This window comes from Pipistrellus hanaki, assembly GCF_964339955.1.
Source record: "Pipistrellus hanaki genome assembly, chromosome: 2".
In the NCBI taxonomy this organism is placed as follows: Eukaryota; Metazoa; Chordata; class Mammalia; order Chiroptera; family Vespertilionidae; genus Pipistrellus; species Pipistrellus hanaki.
The window spans coordinates 28,258,228-28,277,445 of record NC_140504.1 but is presented as its reverse complement, the minus strand read 5'-3'; the positions used below and the strand labels follow the sequence as shown (position 1 = coordinate 28,277,445).

Below are 19,218 nucleotides of genomic sequence, written 5' to 3'. Positions count from 1 at the left end.
TAACTCGCTTAAACAGTTTCAAAGATGTGGTTATGTCCTATAAAGCAATATGAGGCTAGGTTATTCCATCTCCTTCCTCCACCTCAAAATTAGAAAGAAAGCTTGAGATAAGAAGGAAAACAGGATGTTTTTCTCTACTTTCTGACTCAGTAATTTAAAACTACAACTCAGAGTTCCCTTGACAGTTCGTTTAATTTATTGAATTGTTGGGAGAATTCTGCCAAAGGTTTTTATGCTTTTAATATAATTTTAATACTTTGAATAGTAATATTAAGAAATATTTAAATATATAGGGTATTCCCCCAAAAATGTATACATACTTTAACAGTTTATAAATTCACTTAACTTTGAAAATGAACTGCATGTTAATAAACACTGACTTTATAATCATTCAAAATGTGTATCCATGTTTAGGGGACACCCCGTATATACTAATTATTAGGTCCCTGGTCTCTCTCTTTCTCTAGGAAAGCTAGCAGAGGATCACTAGAAAGTGAGAGAAGGTGCTTCTTCCTTAAGCCTCTCACCCTGAGTTATGACTGAGCTGCCTGATCTCTGAAAGGGAGAAAACAGAATGAAACTTAGGCCTAATAGTTTCTTATTTTAAACATGAATTATCTAAACACACTTATTACTTATTATCTAAGTAATATCAAGAAACATCAGTCCCATGTCCACTAGGGGCTCTACATTTCATACAATAAAGTGTAACATCTAAAATTTTCCCAAATCTAGTTGTAGTAGTCTACTTAGGAAGGCCACACATAAACCTGTGATAAATAATAATTCCAGATTACGTTACATTCCAAAGCAATAGGGCAGTACAAAGAGATTGCTAATTTTGTGGAAGAGCAAGTAAGATCTATAGAAATTCAGAGAAAGGAGTAATAAAGTACAGCTAGGATGGAGATTTTTTTAAAAATCTCTGATAGCAGTTATCTCAGAAGATAAGTATGCTATGAAACCAAAGCATTGTCTTTCATCTGGAAAGGGCTTTATCAAGGACTAACTGGGGGGGAAAAATGCTTTATCAAGGACTAACTAAAAAAATCCTTTGTTAACTTGCAATAGTTAGAGTGTAAATTCCAAGAGACCTGGGACCCTCTGGTAAATTTACATAAGATAAGGCCACAAGCTGCTATTCAGCCTTCCAACAGCTGCATTTTCTTACTGGCAAGTGAGGGGGTCTATGATCTCAAAGACCCATTTCAGTCTAAACTATAAGATTCTGGGACCCCTTAGAAACTTTTGATTTGAAAAATTCACTAGACTGTGAATTACATGTATGAAACTTTCCCAACTCCTAGCAAAGTCTACCACACTTGGTATTTGTTGGTTAACAATAGGAATCTTTATCAGCTTTTCATTCATTGAAGGTGTTTGTTGAAGATTTACTATGTCGTAGTCCCATGGAAGACACGGAGGTAGGAATTCAAGAGTTTCCCTCAAGGAGCGCATAGGAGTAGCCATGTGCCAATGTTAATTTAAAAATTCATGGTAAGCCCTGGCTGGTTTTGCTCAGCGGATAGAGTGACTGCGGACTCAAGGGTCCCAGGTTCGATTCTGATCAAGGGCATGTACCTTGGTTGCAGGCACATCCCCAGTAGGGGGTGTTTAAGAGGCAGCTGATCGATGTTTCTCTCTCATCAATGTTTCTAACTCTCTCTCCCTCTCCCTTCCTCTTTCATCAATGTTTCTAACTCTCTCTCCCTCTCCCTTCCTCTCTTTAAGAAAATCAATAAAATATATTTTAAAAAATACAAGAAAATAAATAAAAATTCATAGTAAGAGCCAAGATAATTCAATGGAAAAAATAATAGGGGTTTTGTTTGTTTGTTTGTTTTAGCAAATGATGCTGGGACAATTGGATATCCACATATAAAGGAATGAAGTTGGAGTCCTACCTAAACCATTTACAAAGTTAACTTGAAATGGATCTAAGCCCAGCTGGCGTGGCTCAGTGATTGAGTGTCAACTTCTGAACAGGAGGTTATGGTTGGATTCCCAGCCGTGGGCCAGGGTACATGCCTGAGTTGCGGCTAGATCCCTGGTGTGGGGCATAGAGGAGGCAGCCAATCAATGATTCTCTCTCATCATCGATGTTTCTATTTCTCTCTCTCCATTCCTCTCTGAAATTAATAAAAGAAAATCTTTTTCAAAAATGAATCAAACATCTAAATGTAAGAGTTAAAATTGTAAAACTTAGAAAAACATAGTAGTTTATCTTTGTAACCATTTATTATGCAATGGTCTCTTAGACTGCACACCAAAAGCACAAATAACAAAAGAAAAAGATAAATTGGTGGGAATGTAAAGTAGTACAGCTGCATTGGAAAACAGTTCAATGATTCTTTAAGATGTTGTACACAGTTATTGTATGACCCAACAATTCTACTCCTGGTTATATAATTAAGAGAATTAAAAATATGTCTGTACAAAAACTAGTACATAAATATTTACAGAAACATTATTTGTTATAGCTTAAAAGTGAAATCAAACAAAATGTCCATTGTTTGTTTGTTTGTTTGTTTTAGCAAATGATCCTGGAACAATTGGATATCCATATATAAAGGAATAAAGTTGAAGGATAAACAAAATGTGGTGTTTCCATAAAATGGAATAGTATTCATCTACAAAAAGAAATGAAGTACTGAAACACATTACAATGTGGATGAACCTTGAAAACATTAAGCTAAGTGAAAGAAGCCAGGCAGAAAAGATCACGTGTTGTGTAAATCTGTTTGTATGAAATGTCCACAAGCCGCAAATCCATAGACACGAAAGCAGAGTAATGGTTGGCAGGAAGGGGAAATGGGGTGATGAACATGTTCTGGAATTAGATAGTGGTGATGGTTATACAATATTGTGAATATACATTGAATTGTATACTTTAAACAGATGAATTTTATATTATGTGTGAATTATATCTGAATCAAAAGCAAACATTTGGCAAGTACTGTTAGAGTAGTATACACAGAGTGGGTGGAGGGATTCAGCATACTAAATAGGATTCAGCATACTAAGTAACTCCAGAACTTGTGTTTTGAAGTTAGACTTTGGTTCCAAAGCTAGCCCTGCCACTTTGTGACCTTGGACAGCTTACTTAATGCCACAAAAATGAATATTACCATACCTACTTCATGGGCTTGCTGTACAAATTTTAGATAGGACACTGTGTAGAACACTCAATAAGTATTCAACAAGTAATAGCCTTGTCTTTCTCATCCTCAACCTCTTCTTAATGCTATTTTAGGTGGAATTAATGTTGAGAGTAAAAGCAAAGCAGAGAAAAGGCCTCGCTGGTGTTTGAATGATGAGAAAGCCAATGAGGCATAAGTACAAAGGCAGTTGGAAGCAGGGGAAGGTATTTTAGAGTCAGAAAATAAAGACCCTGTAAGCCAAGAAAGGAGCTTTGGATTTAGACTTTTATTATTTAGCCCTAAGTCAGCTGAAGTTTTAGGAAAAAGAGGAATGTGAAGACATTTGTTCTTTAGATGAGAACAGAGGAAAGGGTGGCTGAGAATAGTAAAAAACTACTTTTCCTTTGGGACCTCAGGAAAAGATGCAGATTCTTCACTTCATTACTATAGACTATAGCCTGCATCTTAGAGGACTTGACTTGGTGTGCTTGCTGAAAATGAGTTCCTAACGATTATTTGGTGACAGATTTTCTATACTTAATTGCTTGCACCAGCAAGTTTTGTTTTGTTTTGTTTTGTTTTGTTTTATCCTCACTTGAAGATATTTTTCCATTGATTTTTAGAGAGAGTGGAAGAGAGAGGGAAAGACAGAGAGAAACATCGATGTAAGAGAAACACATCAATTTGTTGCCTCCTGCACATGCTCTGACCAGGGCCCAGGCCAGGGAGGAGCCTGCAGCCAAGGTATGTGCCTTTGACTAGAATCAAACCCTGGACCTTTTGGTCCACAGGCTGATACTCTATCCACTGAGCCAAACCAGCTAGGGCCACCTGCAAGTATTTTGATAAAACCAAACCTTTGATGATTCCAGCAAAAGAAGGTACTTATTGTGGGAGCAGTGCAATATCCAGTCTGAACACTACGTGGCAAAATTGAAAGCCTTTGTTCTAATTTTGACTTAAGCAGGTTATGTAACTTGCTCTGTATTTATTTCCCTTTCAGAGAGCAAATGACAACTTTAATCTGACTTCAAAATATTATGAAAATAAATAAACATTTCAAGGCTCTTTGAAGTTCAAAGATGGAAAATACCCAATTAAGTCCAAAATTTCACTACATAAATAGAGAGTAAATTATTATTCTTTTCCTGAATCAATTTTTAGTGTTCTCCCCCTCTGGTCTTGCCCTTGGACATTTCTACAATTATAAAAAAAACTTTCTGAATTCTTATTCTGAAAAAAATGTCTCTACAGTATATTGCAGTAGGAGTAAGCCCTACATACATGCACATAGTGCATTGTGGTTATAAAAACAGATTGACAAGTACAATCACATTTAGATTAATTGATTTCTCCCCAAAGTTCATCTGGTAAAAATTACTGCTATCTCTGCTTTAATGATAATCAACTTGGTATTCAGAGAAGTTAAATGAATTGCCGAAGATCACTGGCTGAAAATTCCCAAAACCAGTTCTTAAATTCAGCTTTTGAACTCCAAATTTCTAGCCCTGCAAATCTTCCTGCATTAAACTAGACAAAGATGTACACACACACACACACACACACACACACAAATATTTAATTACCTAAAAAATATTTTATACCTGTCACAGAGAATGGATTGCTTATGGGCTCCTAAATATACCATATTGCGACAGGGGACATTTATTGTAAATTAAGATTAAATAGTATGGTATTAGCTAAGAGAAAATTGCAGCTTTTACATATTTTATTTCCATAAAACTAATCAAATAAGTAACCCAAGTGTTTCTCACAATATGTCAATGTTATAAAATTACTTGGATAAAGCTCTATATATATTAAGTCATCATAATAAAATCATTTTTCAATCAATATATATTGTTCAATATAGTATATAGTGTATTTAAAATACCACAAAGCAATAATAGTCTATCCTTTAGCTGAAGAATTTAATCAGGGAATAAACATTCATAATACTTAAAGTAGGTTAGAAATGATTAAACATGCTTTTAGGGATATATTTTATGATATTTTGGCTTTTTGGTGGTATTACTGACAAAACAAAGACTGCTGCTCCCGGAGCTAGCTGACTCCTAGAGATAGCAAATGATTCTCTGTGAATGTGCTTCTCATATAAAAACCAACCAAACCAAAACTCATATCCCAAACCACCTCCTTCAACTAACTCTCATACATCAAGCCAATATTTTCTGCTGCCCTAAATCACCCCAGGGCACTGGACAATTAGAGACCACCCCTATGGATCAGAGTCTGCCAACATTATTCAAACCATCCAATCCCAAATTTGCTCAAACTTTCTTTTTTTCTCTCTCTTTTTTCTTTATTTTTGTTTTTATCTATCTATCTATCTATATATCTATATTTATTGTGTTTTAAAATATTTATTGTTGAAAGTATTACAGATGTCCCTCCTTTTTCTTCCCATTATCCCCCTCTACCTTGTTTCTGGCCTGCCCCAGGCCTTCACCACTCCCTTCCCTCTGAGACTTGTCAGTCTGTTTCATGTTTCCATGCCTCTGATTCTATTTTATTCATCAGTTAATTTTGTTCATTAGATTTCTTGTTCATTTATTTTGATTTTTAGATTCAATAGTTGATCGATATGTGTTTATTGCCATTTTATTGTTCATATATTTGATCTCTTCTTCTTTGCCTCCTCTCTCTCCTCCACCTCCTCTTTATTCCTCCTCTTCTTATAGAACATCCTTCAACATTTCATATATACTGGTTTGGTGGTGATGAACTCTTTAGCCTTTTTTAAAATATATTTTATTGATTTTTCACAGAGAGGACTGGAGAGGGATAGAGAGCTAGAAACATTAATCAGCTGCCTCCTGCACATCACCCACTTGGGATGTGCCTGTAACCAAGGTATATGCCCTTGACCGGAATTGAACCTGGACTATTGAGTCCGCAGGCCAACGCTCTATTCACTGAGCCAAACTGGTTTTGGCAAGCCTTTTGTTTTTTGTCTGTGGACCTCTTTATCTGACCTTCAATCTAAATAATAGCTTTGCTAGGTAGAGTAATATTGGTTGTAGGTCCTTGCTATTCATCACTTTGAATATTTCTTGCGACTCCCTTCTGGCCTGCAAAGTTTCTGTTGAAAAATCAGATGACAGTTGTACAGGTGCTCCCTTGTAGGGAACTCTTTGTCTTTTGCCCTTGGCATTTTAATTATGATGTGTCTTGGTGTGGTCCTCTTTAGGTTTCTCTTATTTGGTACTTTCTGTGCTTCCTGGACTTGTAAGTTTATTTCTTTCATCAGGTAGGGAAAGTTTCCTGTCATTATTTCTTCAAATAGGTTGTCAATATCTTGCTTTTTCTTCTCTTTCTGGAATCCCCATAATTAACATGTTGGTACACTTGAAGTTGTCTCAGAGGCGCCTTACACTATCTTCATATTTTTGGACTCTTTTTTTCTTTTTGTTCTTCTGATTGAGTGTTTTTTCCTTCCTCATATTCCAAATCATTGATTTGATTCTCAGAATTCTCTACTCTACTGTTGAATCACTGTAAGTTATTCTTTAATTCAGTTAGTGTATGCTTAGTTTCTGACTGGTCTTTTCTTATGTCTTTGATAATCTCACTAAGATCCTTGGATATCTCACTAAGTCCCTTGAATCACTCATTAAGTCCCTTGAAGTTCTCAGTAAGATTCTTGAGTAATCTTATAACCATTGTTTTGAACTCTGTATCTAGTAGCTTGCCTGTTTCCATTTCTTTCATCTGTAACATGTTTTTTGTCTCCACATTTTGGCTTCCTGTGTTTGTTTCTATGTATTAGCTAGAGCTGTTATGTTTCCTGGAATTGGTAGAGTGGCCTTGTGTAATAGATATCCTGTAGGGCCCAGTGGCTCAGCCTCCCCAATCACCTGAGCTGGGAGCTCTAGTTGTTTCTCTGTGAGGGCTGGGTGCATAGTCTTATTGTACTTGAGCAGTTGATTGATGTCACTGGGAGGAATTGGTGTCAATGGGGGGAATTGGTCTCCAGGCCAATTGTCTGTGAGGATCAGCTAAGTCTACAATGGAAGAGCTGCTATGCATGAGACACTGCTACAGAGCAGGACTTGCTTCAGAGAGGCTTTGGTGTTCACTGAGTCTGCCCCTTGAGTGTACTGTTTGTGGATGCGTAGAATTGTAATCTGGTATGGTCTGAAGCTGTTCACTGGGCCACTAGCTCTGGGTCCTCCCCGGAGATGCAAAGCCAGCCAGTGACTAGGGCCACCCAGTAGGAGCTACAGAGAGATATGCAGATGGCTGCTATTTGTATTGGACTAGGAAGTTCCCAGAAAAGGCCCACCTCTGAGGCAAAGCAGGCTGGTGCTAGTGCTGGTTGTTGGGCCTTTAGTTGATACTGTTTGGGGCATGCTGACTCAAGGTGCTGCTTGTTTAAGAGATTTTAGCAAAGTTTGAAGCATAGGCCACTTATATGAAAAAGCACCTGCAAACAGCTTGGTTGGGCCTGCAAATTGGGTTGGGCAGAGTCTCGGGGAATCACCAGGGCAGAACAGACAGTGTAGGCCATGCTGATGGAAATTCATATATGGCTGCTAGTCAGTGCTATGCTGGAGAAGGTCCCTTGCAAGCACCCCTATCTGGGAGAAAGCCACCCCCGAGTTCCTGCTCCAATGCCAAGCAGTCTAGATGCTCCCCTGGATTCCCCCCAAAGCCACCGCCTTGCCTGGAGCTCAGAGAAATCAGGACTGTGTACATTTGTATGCAGGCCCTTTAAAAGGACTTGACACCCTCCATGTCAGCCACAATCTCTGCTGCTTTTTAATATATTTTTTGTTAATTTCAGAGAAGAAGAAAGAGGGAGAGATAGAAACATTAATGATAGAGAGAATTATTGATTGGCTTCCTCCTGCACACTCAACACTGGGGATGGAGCCCACAACACTGGCATGTGCCCTTGACTGGAGTTGAACCCACGACCCTTCAGTCCATAGGCTGATGTTCTATTCACTAAGCCAAACCAGCCAACGCATCCCTGCTGGTTTTTATAGCCCAATGTTATGGGGAGTTCTCTTACCAGCTCTGGAACCCTGGGATGGGGGTCTGTGTGGAGCTGGGATCTCCTACTTCTTATGGGAGGCCTTGGAGATATCCTTCCTGATTAAAGAAATATCACACATGTGGTGATGGATTATTTTGCAAAATATACATATAGCAAATCATTATGTTGTACACCTGAAACTAATATAATATTACATGTCTTTTATATCTCAACTAGAGGACTGGTGCACAAATTTGTGCATGAGTGGGATCCCTTGGCCTGGCTGGCAATTAGGGCCAAATTGTCCAGTCCTGATCAGGGCCAACCGGGGCCAGCTGGTTGGGGAGGGGGACCACGGAAGGTTGGCTGTGGGAGTGCTCTGACCACCAGGGGGTAGCTCCTGCATTGAGAATCTAACCCCCTGATGGTCACTGTGCATCATAGTGACCGGTTGACCTGTCATTTGGTCATTCGGTCATTCGGTTGCTTAGGCTTTTAGATAGATAGATGATAGATAGATAGATAGATAGATAGATTGATAGATAGATGATAGATGAAAGAAAGAAAGAAAGAAAGAAAGAAAGAAAGAAAGAAAGAAAGGAGGGAAGGAAGGAAGGAAAGGAAATAATGCATATATTCTTCATATATGCATTATTTAAATTTTACACCAATTTGTATTTAGGATTGACTACAGTTAAATACTAAAGTTAAATTCTGTATCTTTGTATGCCTCTGTTAAATAACTTTCTCAATTTTTCAGCCCTGTTGTAGCTTTGTATGTTCCATAATGTATTTTGTTCTGTCTTCTATTGTCTATGGCATTTTATGTATTTTTGAGAGACTTATCTATCATAAGTAGAACATTACAATTAAATTTAATGTCAAACTGATACGACAGCTTACTTTTATACATTAGGAGCATTCAGGCAAAAATCTATTCTCTGATACTGAAACTGTCCTATATAATAAAAGGGTAATATGCAAATAGACCAAAGGGCAGAACAACCGAACAACCAATCAAAGCGTAAAATTCTAACGATATGCTAAGGCTGCTCAACCACTCAGTATAACATGCACTGACCACCAGCGGGCAGACAGTAAACTGGTCAATCAGTTGCTATAATGGGCACTGACCACTAGGGGGTAGATGCTCTGACCAGTTGATTAGCTTGCTGCTGGGGTCTGGCACATCCGGACTGAAGGAGATAGGCTGGATACACCCTGGAGCCCTCCTGCAATCCCTCCCTGGCCCGCTCTTGCACAAGTGAGGTCCCTCAGCCCTGCCTGCGCCCTCTCACAATCTGGGACCCCTCAGAGGATGTGGGAGAGCTGGTTTCAGCCCAATCTCGCAGGCCACTCTCCTTGGGAGGGCGCCAGACACAGAGCTCACGGCTGGCGAGCGCTGCTGTGGCGGCGTGAGCCTCTCCCAGTTGGGACTGTTTGGGTGTGAGCCGGCAGCAGGCATAGTGGGACCGAGATGAGTGGGAGCAGCAGGTAGGAGCTGCAGGCAGCATTGGACTGCGGGTTTCAGTCCAATCCCTGCAGGCCACCCAGAAGGACCACACCCTTGCATGAATTGTGCACCAGGCTCTAGTATATTTTATAATACAGCTAATGCTAGTTTTAAAAAAAAAAAATGTATAATGCTAACTTTAAAAAGTAAGGACTGCCCTGTAATTTAAAAAAAATCATAGCCTTTGGAAATAGGGTAGGAGGATTATTTTCCTTTAAGCATAATAATATGGGGCTAAATAACAACAAAAAAAGGTGAGCATTTATTATGTTCTACTGTTTATATACATTATTTCAATTTGCATTTAACTTCAACAATAACTGTGGCAAATATCATACCTATTTCTCAGATGAGAAACCTGGGGATTCTGATCTGATTTAGATTAGAGCGGCTACGTAACTTTATTCATTCAATGTTCATTTAATAAGCACTTAATGGTTTCTTTTTTAAAAGTATATCTTTATTGACTTCAGAGAGGAAGGGAGAGGGAGGGAAAGAGAGAGAAACATCAATGATGAGAGAGAATCATTGATCGGCCACCTCCTACACATCCCCCACTGGGGATCCAGCTGGCAACCCAGGCATCTGCCTTTGACAGAAATCCAACCTGGGACCCTTCAGTCAGCAGACTGACGCTCTACCCACTGAGCCAAACCAGCTAGGGCAGCACTTAATGTTTTAAGAACTAGGAATACAGTGCACAAAATGCGGAGCTTACAACCTGGAGGTTGATGGGAGTACTGGATAAATCAATCAATATGTACATAAGGTAATGTCTGGTGCATTGCAGTGTTATGAAGAAAAGTGAAGTGGGATAGGGAAAGGAAGTGATGAGAAGGCCATATTAAGGTAGGTGGTGGGGAGTGCTCTCTGAGAAAGTATGTGAGCAGAGCCCTAAAAAGAAGTGAGGAAGTGGGATCTGGGGAATAGCAAGAGCTATTATCAAGAAAAAAAAAAGAAGAAGAAGAAAAGAAAAGAAAAGGAAAGAAAAGAAAAGAAAAGAAAAGAAAAGAAAAGAAAAGAAAAGAAAAAAGGAAAAGCAAGGAGGCCAGTGTGGCTGAGGCAGTGAGCAACACAAAACTCTGGGCTCTCTGCTGAGCATGATGGGAAGCCACTGGAGGATTTGGGCAGTGACGTGGTCAGATTTACAGTTTTAAAAGCGTACTTAGGCTGCTGGCAGGAGAACAGACTATAAAGAAACAGGAATAGCAGCGGGATGACCTGTCAGGAGCCGATTATATTATAGTGGCCCAGGAGAGAGATGCAGGGCCTGGGCTGAAAACAGTGAAGGTGGTGCGAGGTGTCACATGCAGTCTGTATTTTGATGATTTCATGCACGCTCGTGGTTGTGTGGCCAGAGATGAGGTTATATTTTGAAGGGGAAGCAGACAGGATTGCAAAAGGTCACACAGCTAAGGGAGTGGAAGAGCCAGGATTCATAGCTAGGTGTGTGTGAGTCTAAAGCCTTGCTTATACAACAACTCTTGTAGGCTGCCTTAATGCTAGCAAACACTAAGCAAAAAAAGCAGAGTGAAAATGAAAGTACATAATGTCTCCAAGTGTTTAGTGAGCACCTCCGTGCTTGAAGGCTTTTACGGCACAAGGCAAAACACTCTGGCCTGGGTGGATAGGAGATCAGAATTCAGATTCTCCTTTCGCCATAGATTCTTCCTCAGTGTGGGTCACATGATGTCTAATGGCCCTTCCAGCTTTGATGCTCCGTGTTGCTACTATTCAGCACCTGGGGAAATACAGCTGACTGTGTACAGTGCTGCCCACGAGTACACAAGGGAAGATAAGACTGATAAGCATATGATTAACCTCCTGAGAGGTGGCAGGCCTAGAGAGACTGTCTTTTCAGTTTCAATGCTATTTGGTTTAGAAAAAGCATTCTGTTTGGGTATTATTACTTTCAAGGAAAAAAGTCTGTACAGGGTCTCATGCAATTTACAGGGTACACTAGAATTTCATGCAATTTAATGCAATATCCGTCCAAATATTCAAACAGTTTATTTCAAGCCGTTATTCCCTCAACAAGCATTTAAAACCTATTGAGTATTAGTCATAATAGCATTGATTGAGCGAATACAGGTGAAGAGAGACCTTGATAAAAAGTAAAAAAAAAAAAAAAAAAAAAAAAAAGAAAAAAAGAAAGAAAGAAAAAAGAGAACTTTACATGTTGCTTTCTAAGATTTTACAACAGTCTTTAGGGTGCTGTTGTCCCCCTCCTTCCCTTTTTTCCACACTATAAAACTAAACCTGGCTCGCACTTCCTCTTTGGAGGCCAGGGGCGTTCTGAGAGCTCAACCACAGCCCCCAGGAGCCTTCTCAAAAGCCCAAGAGGGAGATGACAGCGGAGCAGCTGCAGAAGCAGGAGGAGGAAGCGTTTAGCTCACAGTCAGTCAAGAACAACACCCAGGTGCTCATCAGCTGTTGCAACAACAAGAAGGTCCTGGGCTGGGTGAAGGCTTCTGACAGGCACTGGCACATTCACATGGCGCTGGGGAATGTGACAGAGATGTGGACCGCGGTCCCCAAGAGTGGCGAGGGCAAGAAGAAGTCCAAGCCAGTCAATGATGAGGACCACTGCATCTCCAAGATGTTCCTGCCAGGGGATTGGGTCATTGTGGGCCTGCAGAACCCACGCATCGCTGGCAAGCAGGGGCTTGCTCCCTGCTTGGCACCAGGCCTCTTGGCACCAGGACCGCCGGCTGTGTTTTGCAGGCATTACTCGGCAATAGACAGGCTGGTCCGTGACATAGAACAGAGGTTGGCAAGCATTGTCTGCAAAGGGCCAGTAAAGTAAGGAGATCAGTATAGCGTCTGTGGCAACCACTCCGTTCTGCCCTTGTAGCACAAAAGCAGCCGGTGACAATACATAAAAGAACAAACATGAATGCGTTCTAATAGACTTTAGTTATGGATACTGAAATTTAAACTTCACATAATTTTCACTTGTCACAAAATAGTGTTCTTCTTTTGATTCCCCATTTACAAAGAAAATGTAAAAACCATTATTAGCTTGATTGCTGTACAAAAAACAAGAAGCAGTCTGTATTTGGCCTGTGGGCTTGTGAGATTGTGATTTATAAGGAGTATATATTAGGTCTTCAACCCCATTCCTGGCACAGAGTTCCTTCAACCCTTGTAATTCTCTCTTCTCCAGGGAGGGGAGAAGAACTGGAAGTTGAATCAATTACCCCCAATAGCCAATGATTTGCTCAATCATAATTATGCAACGGGGCCTTTTTAAACACTCAAAAGAGGGTTTAGAGAGTTTCTGTGTCGGTGAACCCATCGGGGTGCTGGGAGAGTGAGGTGCCTGAAGAGGGTGCAGAGCTTGTCCATGAGTCTCTTCCATCTGGCTATGCTCGGCAGGAAAGGACTTTTCATACCCCTCTTTATGTTTCATCCTGCCTCATAGTAGTTCCTATATATCTATATTTATATCATTTATTAATAAACCACATTAGCAAATTGGTGGCCCCTCCTGCTTGTTCACCGTGGTGTTCTAATTTGCTCAGCACATTCCTGTGGAAGACACAGGATAACCAGGATGATTCCTTAACCACCCCCCACACCAGCATCCTGAACACTGTCTTTGAGACAGAGAAACTGCTGGTTCAGACCCCCCCAAACTCCAATTCGCCAGAGGAAACAGGCCTTGCAGCCACCAAGGCATTTATTTCCTTTCCCTCTGAGACCTTAGCATCGGATCCTCCTGGTTTTCTTTCATCTCACTCTGCAGTGTCCACCAGGTTTTAGCATACTTGATAGGTCCTTCAGATTTTTAATTTAACAGCAGCGGAAGCAGAAAACTTTTATCTTGGTGACAGATCCCCTCTCCAAGAGAAAGAAGACCCTAAGCAGGAGAAAGCCAGGAGCTGGAGGGGAGACACTTTAGCACCTCATTTGGGGAAACCTGGTCCATTCCCAGAGAGAGCAGAGCCTGAGTTTGGAGAGAAGAGGTAGGGGGTGGGGGGAGGGGGCTGGAAGCCGACGACCCCACGTGACCCCGGGGGCCCGGGGCTGGGTCGACCCCGCCCCTCTGCTCGCCGCCGCCGCGGCCGCCGCCGCCGGGGGGCGCATGCGCAGCCCGCGTTAGTGATGGAGGAGAGAAGATGGCGGAAGCGGAGTGAGTGACTCGCTGGTGACTGATGTCGTAACCGGGGGGCGCGTGGGGGCAGCGACACGTCCTCCACGGGGAAAGCTCTGGGCTCTTTCGCGGGCCGTGCGGTGGGAGGGTGGGGGGGAGGGGAAGGGAGACCCGAGGGCTTCCTCCTCGTGGAGGAGCCCGCTCGGCCCGGGTCCGCTGCGGGGGCGGAGGCGACCTGGAAGGGTCCAGCTGCCTCCAGGCGGGAGCGCCCCTGCCTGCCGCCCGCGGGTCCGGGATCGGCGGGCCCCTGCGCTCAGGGTCACCGCCGCGGACCCCGGCCGCCGGGAGGAAGCCCTGGGGGCCTGTCGGGCGCTGTCATCCCTGCAACGGGCCCCGCGGGCGGGCAGTGCGTGGCCGGGCGTGCGCCGGGGCCGCGGGGGCTGGGCGGGCGCTGCCGGGCCTGCGGCGCGGCGCCCTCTTCCCGCTCCCGCGCCGCCCACCCCGCTCCTGTGGGGAACCCCGCGCCGTGGGGGTGCCCACCGCCCTCCCCGGGAGGCGCGGAGGACGTGCCCGGCGCCGGCCTCGTAGCGGCGGGGCTTCCTGGGCGGCCGGCCGGGCTGCAAAGCCCCGGGAAGGGGAGCTCCTGCCGCGGTTCTGCGGCCGCGGGGCTGCAGGACCGCGGTCCCGGGCGGCGGCGTGGCGGTCTGTGCTCAGTTAGAGACGCCAACTTCGTCTGCCCCGGGTAGGCCTCTGGGGCCCCCGGGTCCCTGGCCGGCTGTGTGTGTTTTGTAAGGCATTATTATTTATTCTGCCCTAGACGGCGGGGCTGCAAAAAAAAATTGTTCTTTTGTGCCAGGTCTGCAAACGCATGTCAGTGGTTTGGCCGGTTCCACACCCGCCGATGTGTGTAGAATCGTGCCTAGTACCATGAGGATTCTCTTGTGACCATTTTTGGTTGGTGGCCGCACTGCTTGGCCCCTAGGGTTTGGGATGGAGGGTATTGCTGGTTGAGCGGAATAGCACTCGAAAGGGACCAGGGTTTAAGCCGGACTTTCTCTGCACAGCACTGGTCCGAGGTTCGGAAGGGGTACTGACAGCCAGTAATTTGGGGGGGGGGGGGGGAGAGTTTACCTTATCGACCACAAAAATGTTCCATGGTTGAGCAGTTACCCTGAGATGCTTTGATTTGGTTATTGGAATGCCGTCTGAAAAAACTGTTTAAAAAAAGCCAGCAGAGAAGCGTAAGGATGTATGAGTCATTTACTAATCAAAAAAGTTAAGTGTGGTCAGCTTTTTTCCATTCACTTTTCCTCTTATTAAATCGAGATTTAAAAAAAACACATTTGATTCTTTGAAGAGCATGTAAATATTATTTACAAGGACAAAGAAAACGTGTACATTAAAGGACAGACACTTTATGGGAATAGTGTATGGGTACACAATTTTAGTGCCAAATAGTGAGTGTATGGGTTCACAATAGTGTATGGGTACACAATTAGTGCCAAGTTCCTTTGTCTTTTCCTGAAGTAGAAAGTGTTCTTATTACATACATTCTTGTCAGTGCTGCTAATGTGAGGTCCGCCAGTTTTTGTTTCTGGGAAGAAAGGATGGGAAATAAGGGAAGGCAGATAAAGCAAGTATATTCTCTGTGCCTTTCACTTTTGTGGTGCATTTTTCATTCACACAAAACCTACTTGTAGTTCTAGTTTCTAACAATATTGAGACCCTTAGAATTGACTTAAAATGTTTAAAATTTATTCAGATACAAATTCTGTATTTAGTAGAACTTTATAAAACAGTGAAGAACTTTATACTCACGTTCATAATGTTAGAAGGGGGAAAATCAGAAAGTCTTGTACACAAATGTACTTTACTGTCCATACCTGAGGCAAGTGACATAATTATGCTCCTTTCAAATTTTAGGACAATTCTTTATGAAAAAGATTTTGGTAAGGAAGTGGGGAAATTGCAGGGAAGTAGAGAAGCTTGAAGTAGGGAAGCTCTTCTCTATCCATTCAGAGTAATCTGCTTATAAGTGTAACTCATTATACTTTGTAGATGTAGTAAAATTAATTAGGGAAAAAACTGATTTTTTAAATTAATTAACTTATTTTCTAAATGAACTTATTTTTTAAAAATATTTTTTATTGATTTTTTACAAAGAGGAAGGGAGAGAGATAGAGAGTTAGAAACATCAATGAGAGAGAAACATTGATCAGCTGCCTCCTTCACACCCCCTACTAGGGATGTGCCCGCAACCAAGGTAGTACATGCCCTTAACTGGAATTGAACCTGGGACTTCTCAGTCCGCAGGCTGATGCTCTATCCACTGAGCCAAACCGGTTTTGGCTAAACGTACTTATTTTTAAAACAAGTATATATGGTAGCCAAAAATTAAGCTAATTAGCACAAGCCCTTAGGCACCCTATTTTAATGTATAGATAAGAATGATTTGACCAAAAAAAAAAAAAAAAAAAAAAAAAGCAAGATTTGAACTTGTAGTTGGCATGGCCAGAAGAATGTAAATATATATTTTAAATTCTTTGATGTTGCTTTAGTTTTTATTTTCCTAGGTAGGTTAGTATTCACTCATCACATGTTTTGGTTTCAAAATACTCATCTTCTATCAATAATGAAAATAAGTTCTAGACCTGGCTGTATCTGTGTTACATATCCTGAATAATTTTTAAAAAAATATATTTTATTGATTTTTAACAGAGAGAAAGGGAGAGAGTTAGAGAGCTAGAAACGTCGATGAGAGAGAAACATCGACCAGCTGCCTCTTGCACACCCCCTACCAGGGATGTGCCCGCAACCAAGGTACATGCTCTTGACCGGAATCGAACCTGGGACCTTTCAGTCCGCAGACCGACGCTCTACCACTGAGCCAAACTGGCTTCTGCCATATCCTGAATAATTTGAATTCAAATTTAGTTGGTATTAAGTATTAAATGTGCTATATATTTGTGAAGTACTTTTTCTTTCTAGGTGTTTATGGTGACTGTGTGCTATCTGTGTTTTGAGGACCTTCTTAGAAATTTAGACTTGATCATTTCTTTGGAATGATTAAATATTCTTTAAAACCCATTAAGATAATGCTTTTGCCAGTATAAACTCTTTGTGTTATCTGCCAGATTTAAGGACCACAGTACAGCTATGGATAGTGAGCCAAACTCTGGAACATCTTCTGTGTCGACAACAACCAGTAGCACTACCACTACCACCATCACCACTTCCTCCTCTCGAATGCAGCAGCCACAGATCTCCGTCTACAGCGGCTCAGACCGACATGCTGTACAGGTATTTCAGTTACAAAGATGGGTAGGCTAAGACTTAGGATGTCATTATTTTTGCTTATGCCAGATTTTGTTTCATATCCAATGAATTATATATCCTCTAAATAAGTACAGTTATAATTATTAATGTTCAAAGCACTCAAAATGTTATTTAATAATTATTCTGTTGAGAGGGCTTACATTTGTCAGAGTGTAGCTTTTTTAAAAAAAAAATCTTTCTTTTTGAAAGTATTACATAGGTTCTCTTCCCCCCACCCCCATTTAACCTCTTCCAGTCCGTCCCTATTCCCCCCAAACCCCCTCCTAACCCCGAGTGTAGCTTTTAAAATATGTAAGGAAAATTTAATTGGAAGGTGTCTAGCTGCTGCTGCAGTATGGAGATATTCAATCTAGATCCCCAACATGCCAATTGGCTGTAGGTTTTGCCTTTTTTTTTTTTTTTTGTTATTTTATATTAGAACTCATAATATAGGCTTAGGGAGATCTATTCAGGTCTGTAGATGTGTTAAGAGGTTCATTTAAAACCTAAGAACCCTAATGTTTCTCCTTAGGGAGATTCATTCTAAAGCTCTTAGGGGCAGAGGTGGAAAGGAATATCTAAGGAGGAAAAATTTTGGGTTTTTCACTTAGTTGAGAAAGTTAAGTTTATTTGGTTAACCTTTATAATAATGGAAGTTGAGGCAATATGGTATTGCATAAAAAGGACATGGGCATTGCAGTCTGACATACTCTTTGTTTGAATTTCACTTTCTCATTAGTACTTATTAATCTTGGGATTATATAACCCTGGCATAAATAGCCTCAGGAAACAGTAAAATGAGGATGAGACCACTATTTTATTAGTTATTATGAGGATTAAAGGAAGCATCTAGAACTGTGTGGGCACATTAGATGTACCCAGTACGTAATAATAGCTAACATTTATTGAACAGTTTCTATGGGCCAAGCATTTGATAAATGTTTTGCATGGATTATTAGATACTATTATTATCTCCATTTTATAAATGGGAAAACTTATGTTTTATTAATAAGTAGGCTAACTTTCCTAAACTCATAAAGCTACTAAGTTCTTTGATTCTAGAGTTGCAATCTTAACCACTCTTTGAGTTTATTTTTTCCATTATACTTGCTTATTCTCTCTAGAATCCCCATAATTGCATTCTATGTTGAAAATAACTTTGCAACATAGTCCTCTTCCTATTCATTTTTCTAGAGGGGATACCCCAGTATAATGACTATTGAACTGTTGCATGGTTTAGGATTCTGAAGTTACCATGGGTGGAATCAGAATTGTTGGAGACCCAATCAGTTAAAAAATTCAAACTGGAAATGCAGAATGTGTTTTTAATGTTCTTCATCTTTTTCTGAGGCAAGGGATCTTTGAACATACAGATGATGTGATATTTTAATATGCCATTTTGTTCTTTAGTTTTTACCTGAGCTGGATGTGTTTAATAAAAAATATTCTTATGTATAGCATAGGGAATATAGTCAATATTACCGTAATAACTTTGTATAGTGTGATCACCTCATAAGGTATATAGATGTTGAATCACTGTGTTGTACACTTGGAAGTATTATATTAATATTTTAATAAAAAATTTTAAAGTGTTACTGCAGATATATAGATATATCTCACAAATAGCACTAATACTAGTTTGCATGATATTCTAGAATTGCTTCCCCTAAAATACCATCAAATCAATATTTATTGAACTACCTAAGTAGTTCTTTAATACCTTCAGCTTTCTTTTTCAGTCCTTTGAATGTTCTTTGCCTTCCTTATTCCTTTAGAGCAGGGGTGTGGAACCTTTTTTCTGCCAAGGGCCATTTGGATATTTATAACATCACTAGAGGCCAGGTGCACGAAATTCATGTGTGTGCACACTGTGTGTGTGCGCGCGCGTGTGTATGGTAGGGTTTCTCAGCTCGGCCTGTGCCCTCTCGCAGTTGGACATCCCCTGAGGGCTCCCGGACTGCAAGAGGGCGCAGGTGAGACTGAGGGCCCCCCTTCCCCTCCCCTAAGTGCAGGAATATTGTGCCCTGGGCCTCTAGTACTGCTATAATCTTAAATTACTTGATGCTGGTCTATAGGCCTCTGCAACTAGGGGTCAAAAGACTACATTGATATTGTGATGGAAGTCTGTAGCAGCTTTAGCAATCTGGAGTTG

The 19,218-nt window shown here is 41.3% G+C and overlaps 1 protein-coding gene across 5 annotated transcripts in view; it reads left to right on the top strand.

Annotated features, from left to right (window-relative positions):
- The first annotated feature begins 13,676 nt into the window (after positions 1 to 13,676).
- The window catches only part of PHC3 (polyhomeotic homolog 3), a 75,099-nt gene continuing 69,557 nt past the window's right edge, over positions 13,677 to 19,218 (top strand). For 2 of the 5 annotated variants that reach the window (XM_084874116.1, XM_084874114.1), the window contains exons 1-2: positions 13,677 to 13,790; positions 16,886 to 17,051. In XM_084874116.1, coding sequence (XP_084730242.1) covers positions 13,777 to 13,790; positions 16,886 to 17,051 — 180 coding nt within the window. In that variant the 5' untranslated portion in view covers positions 13,677 to 13,776. Of the gene's footprint in view, positions 13,791 to 14,039; positions 14,494 to 16,885; positions 17,052 to 19,218 lie in introns of those variants that run through there. The other 3 variants (XM_084874117.1, XM_084874113.1, XM_084874115.1) reach the window with 3 other exon arrangements.